This window comes from Babylonia areolata, chromosome 23 (assembly GCF_041734735.1).
Source record: "Babylonia areolata isolate BAREFJ2019XMU chromosome 23, ASM4173473v1, whole genome shotgun sequence".
Lineage (NCBI taxonomy): Eukaryota > Metazoa > Mollusca > Gastropoda > Neogastropoda > Buccinidae > Babylonia > Babylonia areolata.
The window spans coordinates 37,680,231-37,692,112 of record NC_134898.1 but is presented as its reverse complement, the minus strand read 5'-3'; the positions used below and the strand labels follow the sequence as shown (position 1 = coordinate 37,692,112).

The 11,882-nt window shown below is 42.8% G+C and overlaps 1 protein-coding gene across 2 annotated transcripts in view; it reads left to right on the top strand.

Annotated features, from left to right (window-relative positions):
- The window catches only part of LOC143297944 (uncharacterized), a 36,126-nt gene extending 33,712 nt beyond the window's left edge, over window positions 1-2,414 (top strand). For both annotated transcript variants that reach the window (XM_076610557.1, XM_076610558.1), the window contains exon 3: window positions 1-2,414. This exon is cut by the window's left edge and continues 470 nt beyond it. In XM_076610557.1, the coding sequence (XP_076466672.1) occupies window positions 1-1,360 (1,360 nt within the window). In that variant the 3' untranslated portion in view covers window positions 1,361-2,414.
- The last annotated feature ends 9,468 nt before the right edge of the window (window positions 2,415-11,882 follow it).

Below are 11,882 nucleotides of genomic sequence, written 5' to 3'. Positions count from 1 at the left end.
CCCGGACGTGTTTCCCCGGGGCCAGCCGGTGGAGGTGAAGAAGCCGGCCACGCCCACCTACAAGGACTACCCGCAGGCCTACTGGGAGCTGAGGTCGGCCACGGTGCAGGACCCCAGCGACCTGAAGGATGACATGATCGACAGGGACCGCTACCGCCTGCAGCAGATCTCCTCGCTCAGGCTGAAAGCCATGAACCGCGAACTGGCGGCCAGCAAACTGGACTCCTACAGGAAATGGCAGCAGCAGATGCTGGCCACCTCCCCGACTGTCCCGGGAGGAGGAGTCAGCGCTAAGCAGGACTCGGCCCGGGGTTCTGTGACGCCTTCCATTACCGGCCCCGGTCTGTCGGCCAGGGCTGGGAAGCAGCAGAAGCTGTCCGTGGAGGTTCCTGTTCACAACGACGACCACCTCGCTGTTGCCGCCACCTCCATCAGCCCCAGCCTGAACCCGCTCATCAAGAAACGCATGGAGAGCAGCAGCAAGGTCGTGGGATCGTCACCACACGGCACCAGCGCCAACAGCTGCGTCACAGAAGATGAGTTCCGTCGTCGGCAGAAGATCGAAGCCGTCGCGAAAGGAGAGCTGAATCACGAACCGGAAGGCAAACCCGTCCGTGCCACAGTGGTGAACCTGTGCATTGAGCCGGACCGTTCCAGCAACAGCACCACCTCTGAGGTATACACAGGCATCAGGAGGATCACGGTCGGCCCCCGCCCGCTGTCTGACATGGCCGGCAGAACCCAGCACTCCCTCCACGACCAGGAGCAGCCAAGTCAGGCCCACGTCCCCAGACCTCCGGGAAGCGTGTCCGTGGCCAGTGTCAACGCGACGCTGGGGTCCTCCCAGAGCCACCGCTTCGCCAGGGTCCTCTCCGCCCCCGCGGAAAGCCTGGCGGACGGCTCCGCTGTCATGGGCGAAGACCTGACCGACAGCGACTCCAGCGTGTCCAGCAAGAAGATCCTGAAGAAGTTCACCAAGCTGCAGGTATTCAGTGAGAAGTACCCCCCGCCCGGGGACCAGACCTCGGGGCAACCTTGGGACGTGGTGAGCGTCAAGCCGACAGAGAAAGGTCCGTACCTCCCTCAAAGCAGACCGCCCACCTACAAACTGGACTTGAAGGCGTACCCGACGCGTCACCACAGCTTCATGGGTCGGGGTGGTGGTGGTGGGGAGGAGCTGGGTGTGATAGCAGAGGGGGGTGACGGTCACCCGTTTTTCGCCAGTGAGCGTGGCCTGATGCCTCCTCCTCACCTGAGGAATTCATCGCCCAGCAGGTCGCCCACCCCGTCCCTCAGTTTCCACTTCAGCAACGGGGAGGTGATTGTGTCCAGACAGAGCAAAAAGTCCGAACTAACGTGATTATCGTCTGTTTAGATTTTTTTGCGACTGAGCCGTGTGATACACACTTGAAAAAACAACAAAAAACTGTTTTGATACTTGTGGTACTTTCATTGTTGGCTGTGATTAATTCCCTGGCATTAATAGAATGTGTGTGTGTGTGTGTGTGTGTGTGTGTGTGTGTGTGTGTGTGTGTGTGTGTGTGAGAGAGAGAGAGAGAGAGAGAGAGAGAGAGAGAGAGAGAGAGAGAGATTTGCAGGACAGATATCTAACCATCGTCTCTTTCGACTCACTTTGTGTTTAAGTGTAGTGTATCAGTCAGCACGCTTTGACGCCTCAATCTTATTGAAAAACAACAACAAAAACAAAACAAAACAAAAAACAACTGAAACTTGTGCATGTTTGTTTGTCACCAGTGAGTATGACCCTGTCTGTGATATATTTACGCGTACAAAGATGACAATAATATTAAACCTGCTGGCTGGCTGTTCTGTTCGTTTGCATAGCAAGCCCATTATTCTGTGGAGCAGTCTCGTTTGCATAGCAAGCCCATTATTCTGTGGAGCAGTATCGTTTGCATAGCGGGCTCCTCATTCTCTGGAGCAGTCTCGTTTGCATAGCAAGCACATTATTCTCTGGAGCAGTATCGTTTACATAGCAAGCCCATTATTCTCTGGAGCCATCTTGTTTGCATAGCAAGCTCATTATTCTCTGGAGCAGTATCGTTTACATAGCAAGCCCATTATTCTCTGGAGCCATCTTGTTTGCATAGCAAGCTCATTATTCTCTGGAGCAGTCTCGTTTCCATAGCAAGCCCATTATTCTCTGGAGCAGTCTCGTTTCCATAGCAAGCCCATTATTCTCTGGAGCAGTCTCGTTTGCATAGCAAGCCCATTATTCTCTGGAGCAGTCTCGTTTGCACAGCAAGCCCATTATTCTCTGGAGCAGTATCGTTTGCATAGCACGCCCTCATTCTCTGGAGCAGTCGCGTTTGCATAGCAACTCCATTATTCTCTGGAGCAGTCTCGTAGGGCTTTGAAGTGCAGTTGAACGGGAACGGTTGGAAAGAATCTTTTTTTTTTTTTGATGGTCAAGTTGATCAGGGATTGGGTCTTCAGTGATTCATGAAGGTAGCGTTGGTTTCAGGAGGTGTGGTGAGTCCTGGATGGACTGTGTTTTTGGATCAGTCCTCCTTCCTTTTAATTAATTCCGTCTTCAGAATGCAGAATGATTACGCTGCTCCCGTCCCCACCCCCACATTTCGTGGACATATAAATATTATTTTATCTATAAGCCCGTGCCTACAATCACATATATCCCCTGCCCCCTAGCCCCCCCCCCCCCTCCCCCCCTCCTTCCTTCATTATTTCTAACCTTGTATTAATCGACGCGCTTGGGCTAGCTCATAAAGGTTCAGCACTTTATTATATACTTTCATCAGGACTTTTGTTGTTATTTGGGGCGTATTAGTATTATTCAGGGTGTACCTTACGATGAACAAAACCACATGTTTGAGTCTGCTGTGACTTGCGAAGTAGATTTGTATTTGTATTTCTCTTTTTATCATAACAGATTTCTCTGTGTGAAATTCGGGCTGCTCTCCCCAGGGAGAGCGCGTCGCTACACTACAGCGCCACCTACTTTTTTTTGGTTTTTGTATTTTTTCCTGCGTGCAGTTTTATTTCTTTTTCCTATCGAAGTGGATTTTTATACAGAATTTTGCCAAGAAAAACCCTTTTGTTGTCGTGGGTTCTTTTACGTGCGCTAAGTGCATGATGCACGCGGGACCTTGGTTTATCGTCTCATCCGAATGACTAGCGTCCAGACCAGCACTCACGGTATAGTGGAGGGGGAGAAAATATCGGCGGCTGAGCCGTGATTCGAACCAGCGCGCTCAGATTCTCTCGCTTCCAAGGCGGATATGAAGTGACGGTGTCATCAGTGCTCAGTAATTGGTATGTTCTGTGTGAAACTTATTTGATCAACTGTAGCTGTTGGGTGGTTGTTTTTTCCACCTTCCGTCAGTATTATATTATCACATAAAACACGTGCCTCGTCGGTACATAAACTGTTGTGTTGTTCTTCGTGCTCATAAGATTGTGGAAAAGGATATATATATATATATATATATATATATAGAGAGAGAGAGAGAGAGAGAGAGAGAGAGAGAGAGAACAGATGACTAGGTTAATCAATTTTATTTATTGAGGGAAATACAATAATTATGCATTCAGTGCTTTTCAACGATTGGGGTTTTCTGTTTATAAATAGGTATATCCTAACAATGACAGAATGACAATATGTGTAGATAGAAGTATGCACAAAAAGCGTGAGGCTATTCTGCTTTACAGATATGAAAAAAAAGACAAAAAAAAAAACAAACAAAACTTTTAATTTGAAACGAAATAGATAAATAAGATTTTAAAGGAAATTAAAGTAAAAAAAAAAACCCCAACTTGTTGATGACTGTTGTGATTGGAAAAAAAAGTAATCTGTTTACACCAACTGACATGGGAAGAGAACATTTTCTATAAAACTGTGCACAGAAAATCTGTTGCCTTTTCAAATATATCGATTACACACACACACACACACATACATACACGCACAGCACATTAACATTAACACACTAGCACACATGCATTTGTAGATGGATGCATGCGTAATGTGTTAATCTCGATGGTTCCGACCAGAAAGGCATGTTTGTCGTTGTTGTTGTTTTTACATTATCATTTTTCCATACCAAGAGACTGTGCTCTGAAGTACTCCATGTCCCTGCTTAGTAATCAAATAAGTAATAAATGACAAGAACAAGTGGCTGGCTTATCCGACTTGAGGGCTGGGAGGAGCATGCACTTACTGACTTAGCGCATGCAAAAGAACTCACGGCATCAAAGGGGTTGTCTATGGAAAAAATTCTGAAAAAAAATCCATTATAATATTTGTGTATACACGTGAACGCGTGACTGAAACCTGATTTGAATGACAAAGGAAACGAATGATGAGCGCCAAAAGGCAGCTGTCAACTGGCTCTACCCAGGTTGGCAGCGTGTTGTGCAAATGACTGTGGAGGAGAAAGAGAAACATCCGTAGGTGATGGGGGGTCGGGGGGAGGGGGGGGGGGGACCCGGGGAAGCACTGTCTCCACCCGCCCTTGGAACAATCCTTGCACCACCCTTGGAGGCCTGCGCTGTGTTCACGCCATTAAGAATTCAAGGGACATAACTGCTCCCGAACACAGGCAAAAGAGACCACAGGATGCAACTCGCGACAGCCTTAAAAGAAGTATCCCCATGGGTGTACCAGCCAGTATTTCATGACTGCAGAGCCCACAGGCAAAAGACACCCCCCCTCCCCCCAGCTGCCGAGCACACCCCACAGACCAAACAGCCCCTGCCCGCAGACAGATGAAGACAGTGCCACTCCAGACACAGCCATACGGTCTTATGTGCCCTCAAGAGAGAATCCCAAGTTGTAGTCTTTCCCACTGTCAACATGACTTTCCCTGTGGTCACTGGACCTTTCTCCAGGGTCAGCCTAGTCCAGGCAAAGAAGAAAGAGAAACACCAGTATGTGCTGGGGAGGACCCAGAGAAGCACTGTCTCCACCTGCCCTTGGAACGATCCTGCACCACCCTTGGAGGCCTGCGCCTCGAGTTTGCTCTCTGATAATGATAATCCAGAATGGCTTTGTTGGTGCAAGAGCGTAGGTGGCTGTTCAGATGATCCTTTTCCACTGAAACCTTTCCTAGACGTAGGACAGAGGTGGGAAGTTTGGTTTTGGTGCTTTTCGAATGATGACGATCGTGATGGGTCCTGCACTTTTAGTCAGTCTATCATAAACAAGGTTCTCAAATAACTGACCAAAAAACAAAACAGCCCCCCCCCCCCCCCCCCCCCGCCCCCCCTGAAAAAAAATCCATACTTTTACTAAACCAGACTGGACATTTTCCATACAAAACACAACGCCAAACCAACTCGAAAATTCATTCATTCATCTCCTACACTGTTGACAAAAGCAACTGGCAGATATTCCCATTACTTAGTTTCCCACAGATCACTTTAATTCTAATGCATCAAAGCTTTTTGTTGAATGGTACTTGTCAACAGTTTATGAAAAGTCCAATACTTTTCCAGACGTTGTACAGCTGAACACATATTTTTTCAAGGCTTTTCCAAATGATTCTATAATTTTTCCAGGACTTTTCTCTATTTCACCCCCTCATCCAGGACTGGACGAAGCATGTTGACTCTGTGATGGTCTCGAGTATCAAGCACAGCATCATACTGCATTGTTCTTTTACAGAATCCCTAACATGGATTAGTCCCTAGACTCCTATCATCAATTCAAATTTTCATTTTGTGATGAATGAGAAACAATATGCCAACTAGCTTCCCAACACACTGTAGAATGGTGCAGGTTTTCTGATGTTGCAAACTGTGAGGAATAGGTTTGAAACTTCCGCTAAGCTTGACGAAATGAAAAACAGTATGTAATGTGACAAATAATGTTCAGATTAGATGGTTGGAAATCTGTCAAGACTTCGATTCAACAGTTAACTAAAGTCCAAAGAGTAACAGTTTTTGTTTCTTTTTAAAAGATGGGGGAAACAAATCTCTTGTGTGCTTTTGTGACTGAACTCTGCATGCAAATGTGCAAGTTCAGGTGAATGCAAACATTCATGTGAATATCATGTTCATGCACAACTATCAGTCTCTTTGAGAACAGGACAATTGTGTGTTCGTTTTCACCACCCTTAAACAAAACAAAAAGTCCAAACACACGGATCTATCACTCTAACACATGAAGGACACACAACTGAGTAAAAATTCCTTTGTTTAATTGTGTTTAAAAGAAAAAGAAAAAAAAGATACATGCAACCCATCACCGGAATGGTGTAACACAACAAATCACAACACATCACCCTAACAACAAACAAGCATAACATTTCACATACTGATTGTGTCTCACATGCATCATAACCACCACAAACAAACGCATCATTCTGACATAACACCCTGGTTGCCCGTCTCTCACAAACACCACCACACATCATCATAAAATCCATAACACCAATCTCTTTCATGCTTCATTCTCGTCATCATCCTTTCTGCAGTTTTCATATAGTGATTGTACACGCATTATCTTCATACCAAAGCATCGTAACACACATCACTGTCAAAACACAAGAACACCTTTCCAATACCCCCACTCTGAGTCTCACTCACATAATCACCACAAAACAGTTCTGTATACTATGATACAGATACTAATGTAGCATCATCCTTTTTTTCCTCATAAGAGCATCGTTACACACACTGTTACACACATTTCGAGGAGACCCTAAACCAATGTCCCATGTGCAGAATGCACTTAGCACATGTAAAAGAACCCACAGCATTATAAGGTTTATCCCGAGCAAAATTTTGTTAAAAAAAACCAAACCACTTTGATTAAAAAAAAAGACAACCCCAAAACAACAACAACAACAAAACTTGCAAGAAGGTAAAAAAAAAAAAAGATAATAAAAAAATAAAATAAAGGGTGGTACACTGCCCGTAGCAATGCGCTCTCTCTGGGAAGAGCAGCCCAAATTTCACACAGAGAAATCTGTTGTGACAAAATAGTAATAGACTAACACAACACAATACATCACCCACATGCCCATTTCTCATCAGATCATCTAACACATGAGGACCAGCTCATCCTAAATGCCTATTCTTTCAAACATCGTCACAACAAACGTAACATCCTCACCACCGCATCTCTTAAGTATACAGCACCAAAGCATCAGATCGAAACATCCCCACCGTCCATCGTCACACAAATTATGAGGTCATCATCATCATCATCGTCATCATCACAAGGTCCATGCCTTCCCCATGCATACAGACTCCAGAGTCCCCATACACGGCCCGAACCAAAAAAAACCAACAACAAAGGACGCCTCAGCACTGCCAGTCACAGACACAAGGAAGGTGATTCGTCTCTCGGCGTCAACACATTTTAGGATGCCATTTTGGTTTGAGACAACTTGACAAGGCTGTACTCTCAAAACCCAGCGTCAAAAAGGCTGAGACACAGACAGACATCTGCAGTTTTGGTCAGGAAACTTGAGCATCACCCAGAAAAAACACATCAGTGAAGTGGATGACCCCTGACTGTGTGGTCCCAGTCTTTCCATTTGAGCCCAGAGAACACTCACCTCTAGGCATGAGCCGTCATGGGGCCGAAAAACACCATCCTCTGCAGGGTGTTGAATCTGAATCTCCTAGTTATCAGTCCCTGATGCTAAAAACTTTGTCATGGTGACTGGCGTCAGGTTTTGGCAAGATTACCTTCTAATCAAAGTCCGGCTGGCCATAAAAGGTCCAGGACTAAAAAACCACATCAAGCATAAAACAATGGGAAAAGAAAGTAATCAATGAAAAAAATTCTACATGATCAGAAATGGTAGTCATGAGGGAAAAGAAGAAGAAGGGAAAAGAAGAAGAAGGAAAAAAACAAGAAACTTACACACCGCGAAACTTCTACAAAATATAAAATGACAGAACCAAAAAGATCAGTTTTAAAAACATTCTTTTTTTTTTTCAAATCAAATATTCAAAATTATCTAGTAAAAGTCATAAAAATTGAAAACACCTACATAATACAAACTGGGAGTAGAATGAAAACAAAGACAAATGAAACATTATAAAACATTATTAAAAAAAAAAAACCACCTCTGCACAACAGAAAATAACAGAACAATGACAAAGAAAATAGTTATTGTAAAAAACAACAACAAAAAACGCTAAATAACAGAAAATGACAAAAATAAAAATGGTCATTGTGAAAACCACTACACACCAGAAAATGACCAAAAAATTGACACCATTCAAAAAAAAAATAAAAAAAATAAAAAATAAAATCCAAAAACAACAACAAAAAACATAAAATCATATACCCACTTGAAACTGACAGAACACTGACAAGGAAAGTAAGCAAGATAAATCCTCTACAATAACATAGTAGAGAATGACATTCTTCAAGAATGAACCAAAAAAGAAACTTAAACACTGCACTAAAAACCTGTATTAAAAAACAAACATAACTGTGAACATGTACGTTGCACGAAAGAATCTCCATGGAGCAAGCAGTTAATCATGTAGGCCTAATGAAATACTTATGCCATGACTTCATCTGTATTACAATTAATACTGAGAAGCTCCTTCTAAGGTTTACATCTGGAGCATTTTACCTTTCAAAAAAAAAAGGGGGGGGTAGGGGTGGGTGGGGGTAGGACAGGAACAGCCTGCCAGTCAAAAGCTACTGTTATATATGCAATTTTTATCTTCCCGTTTCACCTCCCCAATACACACAAAACTGTTGCAGATATACCCTAAATCCCTCCCCAACGCACATAAAAAAAAGTGCATGCATGGTAAAAACACTGAGAGAGGTGTGTGTCATCACCTTCCCCAAAAACAACCCTCCAAGTCCTGCCGCATCTCGTATAGCTTCCTTTGTTCTAAGAGATACTGAACAGACTGCCTTTGTTCCAAGACAACCAGAACAGATTGCTTTTGTTCTAAGAGAACCAGAACAGAGTGCTTTTGTTCTGCGGGGAACTGTGGGCGATGCATTCTGCAACTGGTCAAATGTGTAAGTTTTATCACAAACTGACAAAGTTCAGCAGTGGCACATCAAGTCATTGACTGATGAATGTGAATTCTTCTAATTTTGATGGTGTGACCACCCTGAAACATGTGACTAAAAACCAAGCCTAAAACCAAACCTGTGTGCCAAAGAGCACACAATCCTAATGGATGGCTGATCTGTGCTGCACTTTAGATGGAGTAAGCAAACATGTCCTTTCCTAAGTGGACATCACTTGGAACTATTGGCATTTATTCATAAGCTTAGTGAGAGCTGTATGATCAATGGGAGCTAGCTGGCCTTTGGGGACCATCCCCGTGCCGACTGTCCCAAAAACCTCTTGGCCAACAGAGTGGGGGTGTAACCTGGGCAAGACTTTCTCTACTGTAATCCAATTCTAGCTTAGATGGTAGAGACAGCAGTTCCCTCCTCTGCTGTCCTGGCAGTCTTAGTTGGACATGACTGCCTATCATACATATATACATACATCAGATATTGTTTTGGCAAGACAGTGCTTTGAGGAAAAACAGCATACATGTTCATGACTAGGTGATGAGCTTTTTGAAAGACAATCCCTTTCATTTGAAATCTGCCAGAAGAACCCCTCTCTCCCCAATCACTAAGCAAAAAATTACCTGTGTCATCTTCTGAAGAAGGCAGCAACTCATAGTCACACAAGTGTTCTTTCATCTTTTCCAATCTATGTTTGGATTGAGACAACAATAAATTCATCCCGAGTTGGCACAAGTACATATGGCTGGTCAGTGGTGTGCACATAAAAATGACAGAATCCTAGAAAAATTTCACTTCACACATTCACTTAACTAGTGCTCATCATGCACTGTTTCACAAATGGATAATGCACAGATGTTTAAAGGGGAGGAAAGAATAAAGCAGTGAAATGTGTAATCTTGTAAATTAATCTAAAATACTGGAGAGTGGTAAAAATAAATGTAAAGAAACTAATACTGCTTGATTCAGTTGCCCCTGAATAACTGATGGGACAGTTTACAGAAATGTTGCCTTTTCATCATTCTGTACGCTTTTCTTGTGTTTTGAAGCAGTGAATAAAAAACAATGCTGTCTTTAAAGAGATGCAGCCAACCACAAACAGACAATTAAAAAAACCCAGCTAAAATACTTCACAAACACTTTTTTTTTGTTGCGGCCTTTCAACCAATAAGCTAAGACTGGAGGAAGTTTCTAGGTTTATTTTTCTGTTTGGTAAAAAAAAGATATTTATCTGTATTATACAAGGCATGCAAGCTGACTGGTGCTATTAACTCTTCGCTGCCAAGTTTCTGTGTGAAAAACTCTCTTCAGTGCTAAATATGTCAGACTCCACTCTCTCAGTCGCATAATTCAGTTCATGTCAAAACAACACAGTGGACTTGTTCACTTCAAACTCTGCCAAGGAGGGAAGGATTGTCTATGTCTTACTGTATGGGAAAGTTGGCTGCAGCTGTGAAGCTTGTTACAATGTGACAAATGGTCCATTCAACATGATCCCTTGATGTCAACTCAAGTGACCTGTCTAGTTGACTGAAGTCACCTATGGTGGCGAAAGAGTTAAACATTAGTGGTTGGACGTTGTGTGCTTTTGTCAGAGGATGATCTGCTCCACTTATTTGCTATTCTAGATAGCATCCACTTAATAAAAAAAAAAGAAAAAGAAAAAAGAAAGAAAAAAAAGTTTTGCTTGTGGAACTTCAACTTCTTAGTTCATTTGCCTTCTTTTAACAATGCACTTGTTTTTATAACATCAATTCATTCAATCGTGTAAAACTGTTTTGGGATAAAGAGCTTAAACACACAAATACAATGCACAAAAGACATATACTTGCAGTCTATAGTTTTCATCACCTCACATAATATATAATTTATCAGGCTACAAGGTCCTAACTTCTGACCCGCTTGATTTACAAACAGGTCAGGCATCTGCCTTTATTTTCCCCCCTTCCTTTTCAGAAAATCTTTTTAAAAAGCTGACGCAGTGTACTGTGTGTCATACATGTATCGGTTTATATAAATACATGCTCTGGCACTTCCTTCAAACTGAAACCCATGTGCCTCCTTGTCTCAATCCTCAAACATACTTCAAAGTCCTGAAACTGAAACTCACATGCCTCCTTGTCTCAATCCTCCAACACACTTTAAAGTCCTGAAACTGAAACTCACATGCCTCCTAGTCTCAATCCTCCAACACATTTTAAAATCCTGAAACTGAAACTCACAAGCCTCCTAGTCTCAATCCTCATACTTTAAAGTCCTGAAACTGAAACTCACATGCCTCCTAGTCTCACTCCTCAAACATACTTCAAAGTCCTGAATACTGCACTGGCGATTGACAAACTGCACATAGGGTTGGCAGTGCCTTCACAACACAGAGCTTGTTTAAAAAGGACAGAACCATCACCAGGCCCTGTCTGTCACACAACTGTCAGGCCCATTTAAGAAAAAGTACACAACAACAAAAAAGTGAATAATTATAGCAGTTCCACATTTAAAATGGTGACAACAATAATACTTAATAGCACTGTCTTCTCACATTTTGAGTAGTGAGAGGAAAAAAAAAAAAAAAAAAATGTCTTCTGCAGTTCACACAAAGATGTTCACCAGAAACAGCAAGTAAAATCGCAATTTGGAAAAAAAAGAGAAAAAAGTTGTACCTTCGTATGAGATTTATGACCTAATATTGTACTGATTCTATACTGACCACACCATATTTGTTCAATACGTTGTGTATGTGTGCATGCAAACATAAAACTTATTAAAAGATGTGCAAAGGCAGGTGTGTACACCATGTGTGTGTGTGTGTGTGTGTGTTCGATTTCATTTAATGTCTATCCACATTAAGTGATATTAGACTTAAAAAAAAAAAAAAAAAAAAGAAGAAAAAAAGGGG